General features: G+C 41.1%; 1 protein-coding gene across 1 annotated transcript in view; it reads left to right on the forward strand.

Moving 5' to 3' along the window:
* ZFR2 (zinc finger RNA binding protein 2) overlaps positions 1-19066 on the forward strand; it is a 290651-nt gene that overhangs the window by 140769 nt on the left and 130816 nt on the right. The window contains exon 9 of the mRNA XM_040339314.1: positions 11077-11225. Within this exon, the coding sequence (XP_040195248.1) occupies positions 11077-11225 (149 nt within the window). The remainder of the gene's footprint in view (positions 1-11076; positions 11226-19066) is intronic.

The raw sequence follows: 19066 nt of genomic DNA on the forward strand, positions 1-19066 counted from the left end.
AAGTTTTTGGCCCTAAAACATCCTGATTTCCATCTCCCTTGTTACCACCTCCCATGCTCAACCTCAGGACTGCTCCAGAACCTCTGGAACTCCCCACCCCCATGTGTCCATCCAGGCACTACCCTTTCCACACCTAGGTGTCCCTCAAATAAACTATTTTATCCTGGGAAGCCTACCCCACCTCCACCTAAAATGTTCTCTCAGCCAGCTCCATATCAGATAATTCTTAGCAATTATTATTTTTGTTCCACCCCCTCCCCTTAGATTATAAACCCCTTGAGACTTGCCTTTCCATTCACATTCCATAAAATCTGTTTTAACACCAGCCATAAGGAGTCTTGGTCAGTACAGTAGCATTGCAAAAGTTATCAATCGGTGCAGCACACCACAAATATTACGGGCTATAATGCCATCTATAGTAGGGATGCAATAGCAGCAAAGAAAACGTGTTCATAGAAGCATATATAACAGCCCAAATCCTGAAAGGCCAGTCCTTCTCATCAGCTAGAACATGAGGACTGCAAAAATAAACATCCCCCACCCTGCTCTACTAACCCAAACACAGTGAGCATTGAATCCCTAAACAAAAAGTACCTCCCTCTTCTCAGTCTTGAGAAGGGATAAGAAGCCCTGTGGCCTCGCCACGTACTGGTATGGGGAAAGTAGCAGTTCCATGGGGGCTCTCAGGTGAAGTACAAGTGTCCATCTTGCAGGATTTAGAAGAAATCTGTAACATAAGGCACAAACAATAACAAGTACATGAGGCACACAGGTGCAGTCTCTTGGAGATCAAAAGGAGGAGTAGGAGTGATCATGAAAATTTTCAGGGATGCAAAAGTAATTGCAGCATAAAAAAAAAGTAATGCAAGGACAAGCCGCAATGAGGCCCAGCATCAGAGCAGTGTGGATCAGGCATCCTAATAAATTCCCCGGGTTTTTTGCCCACAGGTAGCAAGTAGGAGGAATGCAGGGGCATGGAGAGGCTCAGGACCTGTGACGAGAGCAAAAGTGAGCTTTGCTTTCGTAGACGATTCTCAGCTTGGCAGGGAACAGCATCGCATAGGGAAGGCCTTCATTGCGGAGACGGTCTTTTACCGCTGTAAAGGATATGCGTTGCACGTCTGCTGAGAGATCAGGGTAAATGGAAATAGTATTGCCGTTGAACTTGAGGGACCTTTTTCTCTGGCAAGAAGCAGGATAGCGACTTTGTCACGGAAGTTAAGGATTTTTGCAATCGGTGATATCGGGAGGGGGGGGGGGGATGCGATGTGCACGCTCAATTTCAAAGGCATGGTAGAGTTCCTCTACCCAAATCACATGACGCAGCGGGACCGCTCCGATCATTTCGGGACCCCGCAAATCAGAGGTTGTTCCTTCGGGAGCGATTCTCCAAATCGTCTAATTTAGCCCTGAGGATCCCCAGCTCATCCATGGCCGTGCGTACAGTTGCTGATAAAGGATGCACTGTGTATTCCAGGAAACTTGTACGTTCAATATGGATGCGTTCCATTTGGACAGTGAAGTTTTACAGTCCTTCATGGCCAGCATGATCTCTACCTATGTAGGTTCTGCAATAGAGGGGCTTGGTGAAGCAGAATCCTCTTAACAGGCTGGGGAGTCTAGAGTTGCTAAGTGTGCTACCTGGGTGCGAAAGGCAGCAGGTATAGTCACTCACCCCCTGTGAAGAGATCTGTGCTGAGGATGGGGCTGGCTGCAGCGCGGCCTCATGCATGGTCGAGGGATCGGCGCCATCTTGCCTTCTGGACCAGGCCAGTTATTCCGCAGCAGATTGGGAGAAAATCGGAGCCAGGATGCCTGCAGGATGTATGGATGGAGCTGTGAGACCAAGCAGCCACTTTAGTGGAACCCTAAGCCACACCCCCCCACAGACTCCTTTTAGGGTGTCCTCAGGCTGTGACCCCAGTTTTTTTCCTGCTGCATTTGGGCCAGACTTTCTTCTAAGTGCATACTGCTCACACAACTCCTTCACTGCACAGATTTGCCGCCTTCTGAAGTTTTGCCACTTACAGTGAAGACTGATTCACACTCTGGCTACCCCTACTGCGTATATCTACTACCCTACTTATGACTGCTTAAATTAAACAATTTAAAACAGAGTTCCACCCAAAAATGGTGACCAGTGAGGGCACGCCGCGCTACTCGCTCATGCGCAGTAGGGAACCGAGCAGTGAACCTGCAACGCTTCACTTCCTGATTCCGAGGATGGCGGTGGGGGCAGCCGAGAGACGAGCTAGTGCTGGGCCTCGGCTGCTGTCATTGCGGGCAAGCTAGACAGGTAAGTGTCTATTTTTTAAAAGTCAGCAGCTGCAGTATTTGTAGCTGCTGGCTTTTAAAAAAATAAAAATAAATTTGGGTGGTCCTCCGCTTTAATGGAAAGTGCAAGAATCCATCCTATGTTTTCTGCTTTAGTACTGACAGAATGGGTTTATGTATACTACTCTTATGACAAATGACCTAGGCTTCTTTCTCTGAGTGAGGCCCAAGTGTTGTCATTAGTTGTGAGATGCTGGGGAGAGATGCTTCATCTCGCCAAACCAAACAGTAATATGGCTGTACAATAGGACACCAAGACAACAGGGGGCACTGAATGTGTTCATTGGTAGTGCTTGATAATCTGCACTTCCACTATGCGACACAAAAGGATTTTTATCTTTGGTGTACGTTTATCAAACAGAAGAGCTGAGATCCTGATGATCACGCGTGATCTCTCAGGTGTGCCAGTTTATGAAGCTGAGATGAGGAGTGGAGAACATGTTTTTTTTTCACTTCTCATCACAAGACATTACCCTTCTGTCATTCACTTTTACACAGATGACCAGTTTATGAAGGTGAGATCTGAGGATCTCACTGGCTATCTCTGTAAAATATCTCCGTCCCAGATTCTCCGGCTCAGAGGTTGAGAATATGGGTGAGAAGCTGCTGTGATGTGAAGGTTTCTTTCCTCCTAATATCAGCAAAAGCAAGCTTAAAGCTTGATATAAATAACTATGTTTATGTATATAGGATATATATATATATATATGTGTGTGTGTGTGTGTGTGTGTGTGTGTGTATATGTATGTATGTGTATATATATATATATATATATATATATATATATATATATATATATATATATATATATATATATATATATATATATATATATATATATAATCTCTTACTCACACACACACACACACACAGTATAGTTATAATGTATTTTCTTTTAGGAGCTATTCACATCTGAGCAATGCAGAATTGTGCAATTCTTTCCACAATTCCAAATTGCGCAAAAATTCTGTCAAATGCGCAATGCATTTTTTTTTTGGGTGCCATTCTTTGTTAATGGCACCCCAAATGCAGTTAGCAAACATGCATTTTGCCACGCATTTTGTCATTTGACAAATACTCTAGCAACTTGCCAAAATGCGCATTGAAAAAATGCACAATGCTCTATGCCCAAAATGTACATTTTGGTGCTTTTTTTAACCTGTATTTTGGAGTGCGTTCCTGAAACAAAACAAAACAAAATGCATGATATGCTTGCGGTGTCATTAATTGTTAATGGCATCCCAAAAGTGGCTAGCAAATGTGTGGTTTGCTAAAATACGCATAAAAAGGAAATCAAAATGCATGTTAAAGAGGGGCGTGGCTAGCCGTGAAGGAAGATGGCTGCTTGAAGTGAGAGCTCTGTCACACCTCAGCCCGATTTCTACTACTATATGGGTATTTTACACCAATTTTTTTCCCTAAGTAATGGGGACTTCCTCCCGGAACAATTCGGCATCCAGATCCCGGTCCCCGAGACAAACGACCGCGAACCGATCTATTTCTGACGTATCTGGTTCTAGGAGAAATAGCATTTTGACAGCTCCCCCCTCCTGAAGCCGTTTCTCCTCATGATCGTGATGGAATCACTTTATCTCCTTCAGGTCAGAACACACCGTCAAATGACTATGGTTTACCGGCGGTCCATCAATTGAGTATTCATGATCTCCGGTCAATGGCTACTGACATTTAAGATGCTCTCACAGCTGAAAATGCTTTATTTCATCGTGAAGAGATCAAACCGATCGATTACCGGATCAATTTCCACAATAGTCAGCTCCGTGACCTGCAGCGTCACGTAGAAGAAATTGACAACAGGGGACGACTCCACAACCTGAGGATTCGTGGCCTACCTGAATACGTTGATAATGACCGTTTACCTCAGGTAGTCTCTGACGCATTTAATGACATCCTCAATAACCCGGAGCGCCCTGTCATCTCCATGGAGCGTATACACAGAGCACTGCGCCCTAAAGGAAAAGACTCTGAACCCCCCAGAGACGTAATTTGTTTTGTGAACGACTTCAAGATTAAAGAATATATTCTGAAAAAAGCCTGTGATATGAATAGATTACTTTTTGAGGGTCACCAATTACAAATTTTCCAAGACCTTTCTGCAATTACACTTAAGAACCGCAGGGACCTTCGCCCTTTATTGGAAGTGCTCAATTCCAAAAATATAAGATACAAATGAAAGTTCCCGTTTGGCCTCTTTGCTTACTATCAAAACCGTTCTGCCCTTTTGCGGGTACCGGAAGAACTACCTGCCTTTTGCAAACAACTGGACTTGCCACTTGTCGCAGTACCCGACTGGTACGCGGAATTTGCAACACCGACTGTACGTGTACACTCTTCACCAGAAGAACCGATGGAAGCATCGAACTCCCGGACCCGTCGCAGACGTTCACCATCACCTTCATCACCCGTGTCCGAGGCTCAGTTGCTCAACAACCCTCTCCCATATAGCCCTCCTGCTGAACCCTTGCCTCGCAGATCCCGACGCGATCAAGCTCCCATCACCCGCTGAACTTCAACCTCATCTCTGTGATGGTAGGGGTGACATGTTATCGCTGTGCACTGTTCTAGTTTCTGTTCTAGTTTCTCTTTAGTTACGTATCTCCTCCTCTTAGTATATAAAGTATTTTTCCTTTTTGTTTTTTATTTATATGCTCCTAAAATTCACATATATAAAAAATGTTTTTATTAAATATGGATCAATTGAAAAAAAAAAAAAGGGAAAGGGGTAAATGGTTCTAGATCAATGAATGATAGAGGGGAAAAAAAAAAAATAGGGGGGGGGCAGGAAATTGAATTTATTAATATAAAGGGCAAAATTAAATGCTTACCCTTAAACTCTATTGTACATATCACAATGTCTTATGGTTTAGAACACAGATGAATGTACACGTACGTATAGAGTATTTATTTTTAATGCATGACTATATATATGTCTCTGGCATACAAAAGAAAGGTACGATATATAATATTTTACATATTCGCTTGGCTTGTTCACCCTTTTTGTGATATTCGCAAGCGTAAATCGCTATTTGTTCATATAGGTGATTACATTTTTTTTTCCTTATATGAGCCGACATATAAAAAAAAAATTTGGAAAATATATCCAATCTTACATAATCTTCCTCACTAATATTTATAGTTCATTTTTGTTTTCTTTTTCTTTATCGTTGGTCTCATTTATTTTATGTGAATATAAAAGGAGATCAGAAATGGGGAAGAGGCCACTATGTTACGAATGATCTAAACCATAATACTTACTGATTACCTGGGCCTCTGCTGAACAATATTTTCACAATCCAAGCCTATCCAAATCTATACTTATAATCAGTAAAAATTTACATCAAATGTCGTGAGAAAAATTGTTCATTAAAATTGATCTCACTGAAGATCTAATTTATTTGATCCCCTTCACGTATCTCCTTTCTAACCCTGAACGTTGCATTTCTGTTTATATTAGGGCTTTGGTAGGGACAGCCATCTCATATTTTAATAGACCAATTTTTGTCACTCTTCTCGAAGGTTTGGTCGACCCCCTTACAGTAGTCTCACTTTTATCCGAAAGTGATTCCTCCTCCTCACTCCTTTATATAAGACTACTATTCAATTCCGGACCCTCCCCCCCTCCCCACCGTTTCTGGTGTACCCACTCAGATTTGTTAGTGAGTGGGAAATCAGATAGTCCGGAAATCCTTCCTCCCACACCTTCACTTTCCTTTCTTTTTATTTGGTTTTCCCCCTTTTTCTCACCTCCCCCCTGACTGCCATTATACTTACATGCCCCTTCATTGTCTAGATCACTTACTGTTAAAATTCCTGATTCATTATGACGACCAATATTCCATCTGATGGTGTTCCTCCGATCAAAATCTTCTCTCTAAATACTAAAGGTCTTAATATCCCGGAAAGAAGATCCCAATTACTTTTGAACCTAAAACAGAACAAAGCTGACATTGTATTCCTCCAGGAAACCCATTTCCGATCAGATTCAATACCCAAATTGAATGACCACAATTTTCCCGTTGTGTTCCATTCCACTAATCCCTTGATGAAATCAAAGGGGGTCTCAATTTTAATAGCTAAGAACTGCCCCCTCCTCGTTTCTGCTTCCATCATTGATGAAGGCAGATACTTGATACTAAAAGGCACGATTTTGAACCGTACGGTTACTTTGGCAAACATTTACGCCCCTAATAAGAATCAAGTTTATTTTTTCGGATCTATTTCCGAACTGGCCTCATTCAAAGAAGGTGTCCTTATTCTAGGTGGGGACTTCAATGTTCCCCTTAATCCTGTTCAAGATACCTCCACAGGCACTTCTTCGATACCATTTAAAAATATCAGGAAAATTAAATCCCACCTCCAGGACCTCCTGCTTCATGACACCTGACGGTAAAGACTATACATTTTATTCACCACCGCATGGCAGATTTTCCAGGATTACCCAGAATGATTTACCCATGATCCAAAATGCTTCAATTGATCCTATGTTCTTTTCGGACCACAACCCTATTTCTTTGACTATCTCATTTCCAGACGCACATCCTCGAAATGAATATTTGGAGGCTTGATCCTTCTTTACTCACTGATCCCTCCATAGCCCGAGAGGTGGAATCCAAAATCAAATTATTTTTTAATGAAAATGACCCATTGGATACTTCTCCTGACACAAATTGGGAGGCCCACAATTGTGTTATTCGGAGTATTTTTATCGCCGCCGCAGCTAACGTAACAAAGAAAGAAAGATACTCTGAACTTGCTTGTAAAATTCAAAACTTAGAAAAATCACACAAGCTTACTCAAGCTGTGACGACCCTCACTGAACTAATTCGGGCAAGATCCGATATGTTAGATTTTTTAGGAAAGCAAGTCAAGCGCAAATTTGCTCTAGCGAGTTTGGTAATAAAGCCGGTAAGATGCTTGCTAAAGCCCTGCAAACTAGCAAAGCCTAAACGACGATCCGTTCTATCTCTGATGCCCAGGGAAACAAATAACATTCGCCCTCTACCATCGCTAAACAATTTGTTGAATATTATTCAAAGCTCTATAACCTCCCACAAACAGATCCTTCAATATCCACTAATGACAGACGTAATTTGAAGATTTCTTACGAAATTATGGCCCCAAACCTATCTCTGACGAAATGAGGTTGCAACTGGATACACCTTTAAATAAAATGGAAGTAGGCCTAGCACTCAAACAGATGAAACCGGGCAAAAGCCCTGGCCCTGACGGACTGACAGTAGGGTATTATAAAACCTACGAGGACACCCTCACTCCATTCTTATCAACCTTTAATTCCTTTATCCATCCTATCGATCAGCCACGTGACCTTCTATCGGCACATGTAGTGATGATTCCGAAACCTGACAAAGACCACTCCATGGTTGCTAATTATAGACCGATCTCATTATTGAATGTTGATCTGAAGTGGTTTGCTAAGACTCTTGCGAATAGACTTATTCCCCTCATACCTGATTTGATAAACCTTGACCAGGTGGGTTTTGTACCTGGCAGAGAGGCTAAAGAGAACACCCTTAAGGCCATCAATATACACCATTGGCTTGCTTCCTCTAAAACCCCTGGTTTCTTGCTCTCGTTGGATGCAGAGAAGGCGTTCGACAGAGTGGCGTGGGATTATATGACCAACGTTAAGCGCCATAGGCCTCCCATCCTCAATGTTGAACTTCATTTCTACGCTTTATTCTAAACCCACTGCAAGATTACGTGTGAATGGTCACCTGTCGGACGCCTTCTCTGTGTCGAATGGTACTTGCCAGGGATGCCCTCTGTCCCCACAAATTTTTATACTAACGTTAGAACCTCTCTTGAATCGCCTTAGATCCAACCCCAACATTGAAGGCATAACCATTGAAAAACACACTTATAAATTAGCTGCCTTTGCTGATGATGTCCTTTTGTTTCTCACAAATCATCTTTCTTCTATACCCAACTTACTCGAGGACTTCTCTACTTTTAAGATTCTATCGAACTTCCAAATCAGTTTCTCGAAATCTACTGCCCTTAACGTATCCATGCCTACAACTATATGTAATTTATGCCGGTCTAAATTCCCCTTCACTTGGGATACTCGTGCTATTAAATATCTAGGTATACTACTCCCAATTTGTCTAACTGACTTATACTCTCTGAATTATACACCCCTATTACAAAAAATCCGATCTGATTTATTAAAATGGTCCTCGGACTTTTTTCGTGGTTCGGTAGAGCTGCGATGGTTAAAATGAATATTCTCCCGAGAATCCTATATATCTTACAAACCATACCTATTGCGATCCCCCAAGCCTTCTTTTCTTCAAGAAAATGTGCACAATTTTTATCTGGAGTAGACTCCGCCCGAGGTTTAGTTATGATAGACTCACTACCCCAAAACCATCAGGTGGAATAGGTCTACCTGACATGTACAAATATTATCAAGCTTGCTGCTTGACTAGAATTATTTGGAATATTCACTATAAATATAAAGATTGGGTTAAATTAGAACACCTACTCTCGCCAATACCACTTTCTCAAATCCCATGGATTAGACCTCCTGATGTTCCCTTGGCATTTAGACAACCCCCTTTGATCCATCCGACTATTCTTGCTTTCTGTCAAACCTGTAATGAACACAAAATCTCCTCTCCAAATGGTCCGTTAACCCCGATTTAAACTCAATCCTGGTTTTACACCGGGAATGCATGAGGATTTTTTTGGCTACTGGATGGCCTCCTTCAAATGTGAGAGCCGGACAGTTCTTAGGCGACGAATTGATATCCCAAACTGATTTGGCCAACAAATTGAACATAGAATCGTTTCCTTTTTGGACGTATGTACAACTAAGAATTTGTCTTGAAACCCAACCCTAGACCGAACTGGTCAAGAGAAAAATCTGATTTTGAAAAGTGGTGTAACAATGTTGGTCCGCTTAGGCACCTAGTCTCCTACATATTCTCTTTTATTCTCCACTCAAACACCAAAAATTAATTGGGCTAATCAATTATGGGAGAGACCTTTCGCTTGATCCATCAGACTCAGAATGGAGGAACATGTACAAATCCATTCATAAGGGATCGATTCATGTTCAAACACAGGAAAACACCTATAAGATTCTCTCCAGGTGGTATATGACCCCCCTTAAGTTACATCGGATTAATAATTCTGTATCTAAGACTTGTTGGAGATGCAATAAAGAGACAGGTTCCTTCCTTCACATTTGGTGGTCCTGCAATGTCATCCAACCGTATTGGAAAAAGATCCATGAATATATCTCCCAAATAACCTCTGTTAATCTGGACTTCACACCTGCTCAATTTTTGCTACACTATTCTCCCTCATTACCTGGAGGCTATTGCAGATCCTTGGCAATGCATATGGTCAATGCTGCCAGGATGTGTTCCAGCTAAATGGAAATCCACTCATCCCCCGTCATTAGTTGAATGGTTTAACCGCATCCTGAAGAACATGGAAATGGAGAAATTGATCCATCAAGCTAAAGATACTCAAAAGAGGTTCACTGATCTCTGGTCTGATTGGCTAACTCATTTCAACTGATGACTACAAAAATAAAATTTCTGGAAATTAATTTCCTATTTATTTGACATTCTTAAGTTTGTATTACGGCAGACCCCCCCCCCTTTTTTTTTCCTTTCTTTTTTTCCTTTACCTTCCCATTTTTCCTCCCCAATTTATATTTAAAGTTTAGTTATTTACTTATGTATCTTTGTCCTAAATTGAATTAGACTAGAGTCATAATCCTATCATGATTCTGGGCTGTTTGTTCTTCGTTATTTTCTCTATACTTTGTTCTTCATTATTTTCTCTAATTTATTCGAAAAGGTTTGATTCACAACGATCTAACATACTTGCTCGATCCGACCTGTAGGTCATGTAGATGCTTTAGTGTTGCCATAGATATGTAATACTGTATACTTCTGCCTTGTCACACGGCTGCGTCTGTGATTCTATATTGTTTTCAATGTATTATTCATATTGTAATTGTTTGAATTTTCAATAAAAACCATTACAACAAAAATAACCTGTGCCAAAATGTGTGCTAAAGGACCAAAATGTGTGTTTAAAAAAAATGCACAATAAAAAAACCTACGGCCAGATGTGTGTTAAAATATGCCATGTTAAAAAAAATACCAAAATATGCATAAATAATGCCAAAATTAGCAATTAAAAACACACATTTAAACAATGTGCCAAAATGTGTGTAAAAAAAAACTGCGTTAAAAAAGCACTTATTATTTTCATGTAATAGTCTTTTTTTAAACTTTGGTTTCACTTTTAAAACTCAGCTGCTCTGTAATCACACAAGTGTATCAGGAGATCACAGGCAGCCCTCCCTCTTCTACTCAGATCTCAGGTGTTCGCAGAGGAAAAACTTAATCTCTTCTTCTGAGAACAAATGTTCTCCGCTTCATAAACGGGGTGCCAGAGGAGAAGATTTTTCTGAGAACTTTCTCTGAGAACTGCTGAGAACTGAAATTGGATAAATTATCACCGTTTGATAAACGTACAAATTAATACAATGCATTAATTTAATAAAAAACTCTTGCCTTTACAACTCCTTAAGGAAAAGGTAATTTCCTCAGCATGTGAATTTGATCACTGCTCACTCTGGAATCGTATATGTGTAATTCCCCTTCAAATTTTTCTTCACTTGTGTTATATACTATCCTAGCCTAATTCTACTAAACCTATGAATTTTTTTTTGTTTTCTAGAAAAATGTGAACCCACGCGTTCCAGTAGAAGTGAAGCCAAGCAATCAACCTAGGATGATGCAAGAGGAAAGAAATTGGCGCAGATGGGAGCATAGACAGGCAATGCAGAGATATTTAGAAGAGGAACAAATGTGGCTCATGGAAATGAGGTACATTTTTCTCAATGGATACTGATGTATAAAGCAAAAAATGGCAATCTTATCTGCGTGGCTTGGCACTATTCTGGGTGTTAAAATTGCTGTAAAAACTAGGGTTGTCCCGATACCACTTTTTTTAGGACTGAGTACAAGTACCGATACTTTTTTCAAGTACTCGCCAATACCGATACTTTTTTTAAATGTGTCCCCAAATGCAGCCATGTCTCCCCCCCTCATTATCCAGCCATGTCTCCCCCCCCATATCCAGCCATGTCTCTCCCCCCCCCCCCCCCCCCATTATCCAGCCATGTCTCCCCCCATTATCCAGCTTACCTGCATCCCCGCTACCGCCGACTGTGTAATACGCGCCGGGAACATTACAGCTTAGAATAGCTGTAATGATTGGCGCTGCGTATAGACACTCCCCCTTGCTCGGGATTGGACAGTTCACCCGAGCAAGGGGATTGTCTATGCGCGAATCACTACAGCTATTCAAAGCTGTAATGTTCCCGGCGCGTATTACACAGTTGGCGGTAGCGGGAATGCAGCGCGCGGGGGGGGGGGGGAATGGGGTATTCTATTTGGGTATCAAGGGTATTTGGGTATCGAGGGTACGAGTACTCCCGCAAATACTCGGAATCGGTCCCGATACTAGTATCGGGACAACCCTAGTAAAAACATCAAGTCCTGGGCAGTGCCGTCGTTGCATAGCGTGCGGTTATGCACCATAGGGGGTAAGGTGCGGACCACATCCAGGTGACACCCGCAAGACGGGTAACACCATTCCATCCGTGACGGCGCACAAAACTAGCCTGCCCAGTGCTCCATAGGGCATTGTGGCAGGCTAGACAGGAAAAGGCCCAAATGCGCTAGCCTGCCCTGTGTTTACTACTCTGTCCTGCTTCTGCTGTCACTCCGCAGCAGCAGGACAGAGTACTGTGGCAGGCTGGGGGGAGAGCCGCACCGATGCAACTATGTGCTAAAATCCCCAAAATCCTTAAATTATAGGCACCTGAATGTACGTGTAAATTTTCTCTCTCCCAATTCTCTGTGGTAAATAGACAGATTGCCTGGTTGGGAGACTTTGAAGGTGGAAAAGGGTTTGGACAAATTTAGTTTCTGCTGAAAAGGTTAATCACATTCTGTATTGGCTTCTTAATTATGTTGATCAATTAATAGTTGTGGTATTTTTTTTATTATGGGTATTTATATAATGCCAGCGCTTTGCATACATTTTGTAAATTCACATAAGTCCCTGCCCTCAAGGAGCTTATAATGTAAGGTGCCTAACTCTCTTTCATACATACACATAGAAGGCCAATTTAGAAAAAAGCCAGTTTGACTTACCAGCATGTCTTTGGCATGTGGGAGGAAACCGGAGTACCCAAAAGAAACCCGCACAAGGAGAAAATACAAACTCCAGGCAAGTAGTGCCTTGGTTGGGATTCAAGCCGACGATTCTGGTGCTCCCTGGCAGCAGTGCTTAACACTACGCCATTGTGCTGCTTAAGCCATTTTCACTGTAGGTAACTTTTTATGCATGCATTTTTCCATATGTGCAGTTTAAATTGTGCAGGTTTGAAGTTGGTTTACTTTATTTTTACAAGTTCTTTGATTTTCTTTGCCATTTTGGTGTTTAGAAGCTTTGATATTTTGTTCAGTAATAGTGTTTTTGGTGTTCCATGTTTGCCAGCTCTGTAGTGACTCAAAGTTTTTTTTCTATAGCCCAAGGGCCCTTTCACATGTGCGGACTGTGTTTCATCCATCAGTTTTCTGATGAAATACGGACATACATGTATCCCTATGGGATAGCGGGTGTCAGCGAATGAAGAATTTGCCCATCAGTCATTCGGATCGGGTGAACACGGACAGACGGTCAGTGTTCATCTGATCCGCCCATAGATGAGAGCGGAGATCTGACAGGGCGGTCCCTGCAAAGTGCAAAGCTATTTTTGATAGCGTGCACCAGCTTTTCAGACAGCAGTTTCTGCTCTGCTCCTTGGATTTTTTAATTTGAGGATTTCTGGGCAAGAGGCAGCCAACAGGGCCACCCATTGAACAAATTTGTACAGTGTAAGACCAGCTGTAAAAAAAAAAAAAAAAACGGCTCCATTGGTAATATTGAGCTGGCTCTCTTTTTTGAGGGATACAGCATCATTCGGGGGATCCAGTGAATTTATATGGTCACCTGCTGGTTGCACAAAAATAAATAAAATATCAGCTAAACGCCTCCTCTTGTAGAGGACTCTGTTTCCTAGTGTCCAGGTTTTTTCCTGGGTTTCGTATTTATTTCTGGTAGAGCAGTCTGTGCTTTATGGGTCTTCAAAAATTACACTTGCGTGCCTCAGGTCTTTAAAACAGTGTCCCGATTCTCACAGCACACCTTTACTAAGTTCTATAGGATGGAGGCTAGCTTTGGTCGCAAAGTTTTGCAGGCAGCTTTTATGGCTGTTTTGTTGCTTTTTCCTGTGACCAGCAAAGTGTTTTTTTTTAAAGAAACTGCCTTTTTCTTAAAATTCCTTAGCATATTGGGCTGGCTAAAAGTAGATTTTCAAATCTTGCAAAAAATAAAATAAAACAGAAGATGGTTGGATAAGTAAATTCACACATTTTGTAATGATTTATATACAGTATGGTATTGAATAAACAAGATTAAAAATTTTAACATAAATTGTTGTTCAATGTTGCTAGTCATAGGTAGCAACAAGAAAGTCCCCCCAAAGTTTATTTGGCAAAACATATTTTTGCCAAATAATAATGAATATTTTAATGAACTCTAAATATTTAGACAGCACTTGCTAGATCACTTCAGGCTGACCCCTTTTGCAGGTATAGCTATGCAAGACATTAAAATCCAGTAAAACACTGTTTCAACCTGCTCTGCATATTCAGGGGCTCTGGGCATCAGCAAAATGGCAGCCTCCAGCAAGAAGAAACGGGAGCATTACTGGTGCAATTTACAGCAAACACTAATTTTTGGAAGCATAATTTAACACTGGCGTGTATGTTCCTTGCTTAACCACTTAAGACCTGGACCTTAAGGCAGGTAAAAAACCTGGCCAGTTTTTGTGATTCGGCACTGCGTCGCTTTAACAGACAATTGCGCGGTCGTGCAACGTGGCTCCCAAACAAAATTGGCGTATTCCCCCCCCCCCCCCCCCCCACAAATAGAGCTTTCTTTTGGTGGTATTTGATCACCTGTGCAGGTTTTTATTTTTTTGCGCTATAAACAAAAATAGAGCGTCAATTTTGAAAAAAATGCAATTTTTTTTTACCTTTTTGCTAGAATATCCCCCAAAATATATATATATATATATATATATATATATATATATATATATATATATATATATATATATATATATATATATATATATATATATATATATATATATATATATATAATTTTTCCCTCAGTTTAGGCCGATATGTATTCTACCTATTTTTGGTAAAAAAAATTGTCATAAGCGTTTATCGATTGGTTTGCGCAAAATTTATAGCGTTTACAAAGAAGGGGATGGTTTTATTGCATTTTTATAAAAAAATTTTTACTACTAATGGCGACGATCAGCGTTTTTTTTTTTTTCTCGTGACTGCGACATTATGGCGGACACTTCGGACAATTTTGACACTTTTTGGACCATTGTAATTTTCACAGCAAAAAATGCTTTAAAAATGCATTGTTTACTGTGAAAATGACAATTGCAGTTTGGGAGTTGACCACAAAGGGGCTCTGAAGGGGTTATGTGTGACCTCATTTGTGTTTCTAACTGTAGGGGGGTGTGGCCGTAGGTGTGACGTCATCGATTGTGTGTCCCTATAAAAGGGAACACACAATCGATGACGGCTCCACAGTGAAGAACGAGGAACCCGTGTTTACACACAGCTCTCCCCGTTCTTCAGCTCCGGGGACGGATCACGGGACTCCGGCGCCCGCGACCCACGGCCGGGCACTTAAAGAGGACGTACCTGTACGTGCTTGTGCCCAGCCGTGCTATTCTGTCGACATAAATGTGCAGGAGGCGGTCCTTAAGTGGTTAATAACATTATTTTTTATCAAGTTGTTATGGGTAAAGTTCTGCTTTAAGTCCAAAAGTTGACCATGAATGTTTGTGCAAGACTGAAGGTAAGGCTAGAGTAAAGCTTTAACCTCTCACTATTTGTAAAATAAAAAAAAATGCATTTGTTAACATACTTGTTGTTTTTACTTTATTTTTTGCAGAAGCCTATGGCAGTGATGGCGAACCTTGGCACCCCAGATGTTTTGGAACTACATTTCCCATGATGCTCATGCATTCTTTGGTGTACTAGAGCATCATGGGAAATGTAGTTCTGAAACATCTGGGGTGCCAAGGTTCGCCATCACTGGCCTATGGCATAGTTCAATAAAAGTAAATTTAAGCGCCCGCGCCTTGGCGTGCAACTAAATTATTAATGGTAGTATGAACAGCCACTGTCTGTGTCATCCATTCAGTTAGATAAATATTCAGACAACGTAACCATAAATTTATGAATTGTATCACAAATGCTATAGTGAAAACCACTATTGCACTAAAACCAATCATTGTTCCCACATAATACTATAAAAGTGACAGAGGAAGTGACGTGCAAAATAATTTTTGGGAAAATGTGAATTTTTTTTTCTTTTGAAGTTATTTTTACAAATTGAAAGTCGTTTTGTAACGCATGAAATGCAGTGTATATACATTGCACCCGGAAAGTATTCACAGCGCTTAAATGTTTCCACATTTAGTTATGTTACAGCCTTATTCCAAAATGGATTACCGCGTCTACTGGCTCACCTGTGCAATCGGCCAGCCAGAGAATGAATTGGCCAGCGGCAGTCTTATAGACTCCAAAATCTCTGTAATGCCCTATTCCTATTACAAGGGATGTTTTCATTCCTTGTAATAGGAACAAAAGTGATCAAAAAATGTAAGGTAAAGTGTAAAAATAAACGATATACATTTGATGTACATGTGAGGTATCACCACAAATGTTAAAACAAGAACAATAATTATAGCCCAAGTCCTCCTCTGTAACTCTAAACGGATAACCTATAAAAATGTTTAAAGCATCGCCTAAGAGCTTTTTAAGTACCAAAGTTTGGCGCCATTCCATGAGTGTGCGCAATTTTAAAGCGTGACATGTTTGGTATCTATTTGCTCATCATGTTTTCACATTATACAAAAAAATTGGGCAAACTTTAGTGAGTTTTTTTGTTTTTTTAATTTAATGAAACTGCCCCCCCCCCCCCCCCAAAAAAAAAATAAGTTTGAGAAATAGCTGTGCAAAAACCGTGTCATAAAAAGTTGCAACGTTGAACATTTTATTCCCTAGTGTCTCTGCTAAAAAAAAAAAAAAAAACATGTTTCGGGTTCTGAGTAATTTTCTAAAAAAAAAAAAATAGTTTTTACATTTAGGAGAGGAGTGTCGGAATAAACCTGGGCAGGAAGTGGTTAATTTCATTATTTTCCTAAAAATTCTACAAACCATACTCCATAATCACAATGTGAAAGAAGTTTGAAATCTTTCCAAATTTATTAAACATTAAAAAAACATACATAAGTATTCACAGCCTTTGCCATGACACTCAAATTGAGCTCAGGTGCATCCCGTTTCCACTGATCATCCTTGAGACATTTCTACAACTTGATTGGTGTATCAATGTGTCCAATTCTCGCAGCTAGCTGCATTCTTCAGCGACGCGCGAGCGATCCACCGCTAAGAGTCTTGCTCTTTTGGTTCTCTTTTGAGGTATTTTTCGTGTGGCGCTCGGGGGGGGGGGGGACTCTGTGGTTCTCACTAAATTCAGTTGACTGGACATGATTTGGAAAGGCACATACCTGTCATTATATGGACCAACAGTTAACAGTGCATGTCAGAGCACAAACTTAACCATGAAGTCCCAATAATTGTCTAGACCTCCAAGAGGGGATTTTATCAAGGCAGGGAAGGGTACAGAAATTTATTTGGAGCATCGAAGGTCCCAATGAGCATTGTAGCCTCATTCTCTGTAAATAAAGTTTGGGATCGCCAGAACTCTTCCTAAAGCAGGCCGCCTGGCCAAACTGAGTGATTGGGGGAGAAGGGTCTTAGGAAGGTGACCAAGAACCTGATGGTGACTGACAGATCTCCAGCGTTTCTCTAAAAGGCATATGACAGCCCTGGAGTTTGCCGAAAGGCATCTTAAAGCGGTAGTTCCCCCTTTAAAAAAAATTTTACCCTTAGATTGATGCTAATTTTGTCTAGGGGAATCGGCTAGTTTTAAAATCGACGCTGTACTTACCGTTGTAGAGAGCGTTCTTCTCCGCCGCTTTCGGGTATGGGCGTTCCTTATTGATTTGACAGGCTTCCGACGGTCACATCTATCGTGTCAGGATTTTCCGAAAGTAGCCGAACATCGGTGCGCAGGCGCCGTATAGAGCCGCGCCGACGTTCGGCTTCTTTCGGCTACTCGTGACGCGATGGATGTGACCGTCGGAAGCCTGTCAATCAAGAAGGAACGCCCACTCCCGAAGACCCATACCCGGAAGTGGCGGAGAAGATCGCTCCCTACAACGGTAAGTACAGCATCGATTTTAAGAAAAACTAGCCGATTCCCCTAGACAAAATGAGCATCAATCTAAGGGTAACATTTTTTTTGAGGGGAAACTACCGCTTTAAGGCAACTCGGACCATGAGAAACAAAATTCTTTCGTCTGATGAAACAAAATTAAAGTCTTTGGCCAGAATAGCAAGCGTCACCTAGCCAATACCCTCCCTACAGTGAAGCATGGTGGTGGCAGCATCCTGCTGTGGGGATATTTTTCAGCGGCAGGAACTGGGAGACTAGTCAGGATCATGGGAAAGATGAATGCTGCAATGTACTGAGACATCCTTGATGAAAACCTGCTCCAAAGTGCTCTGGGTGCTCTGGGTTGAAGGTTCATCTTCTAACAGGAAGATGACCCTAAGCACACGGCCAAGATAACAAAGGATTTACTATGGGAATGTCATTGAGTGGCCCAGACTGGAACCCGATTAAACATCTCTGGAGAGATCTGAAAATGGGCTTATGCCTGACGCACCCCTTCCAACCCGATGGCACTTGAGAGGTCCTGCAAAGAAGAATGGGAGAAACTGCAGAAAAAATAGGTGTGCTGAGCTTGTAGCATCGTACTCAAAGACTTGAGGCTGTAATTGGTGCTTCAACAAAGTATTGAGCAAAAGCTGTGAATACTTATGCACATGTACTCTTACCTGTCAATAAAACAAATAGAGAGCCAGCCAATCTGGAATACCTTCTGAAGTTAATTATAATATGGTTCAGTAAAAGCAAATGGCTAACATGTTTTGTCAACTCTAGCCTTGATCACAGCACATTTAACCACTTAAGACCCGGACCAATATGCAGGTTAAGGACCTTGCCCCTTTTTGCGATTTGGCACTGCGTCGCTTTAACTGACAATTGCGCGGTTGTGCGACGTGGCTCCCAAACAATTTGTGTCCTTTTTTTTCCCCCACAAATAGAGCTTTATTTTGGTGGTATTTGATCACCGCTGCGGTTTTTTTATTTTTTGCGCAATAAACAAAAATAGAGCGACAATTTTGAAAAAAATGCAATATTTAATTTTTGCTATAGTAAATATCCCCAAAAAATATATAATACTATTTTTTATCCCTCATTTTAGGCCGATACGTATTCTTCTACCTATTTTTGGTAAAATAAATCGCAATAAGCGTTTTAACGATTGGTTTGCGCAAAATTTATAGCGTTTACAAAATAGTGGATAATTTTATGGCATTTTTATTTTTTTTACTAATGGCAGCGATTTTTTTTCATTTTTTTTTTTTCATGACTGCGACATGGC

The sequence above is a fragment of the Rana temporaria genome, chromosome 1, assembly GCF_905171775.1.
Source record: "Rana temporaria chromosome 1, aRanTem1.1, whole genome shotgun sequence".
NCBI lineage: Eukaryota > Metazoa > Chordata > Amphibia > Anura > Ranidae > Rana > Rana temporaria.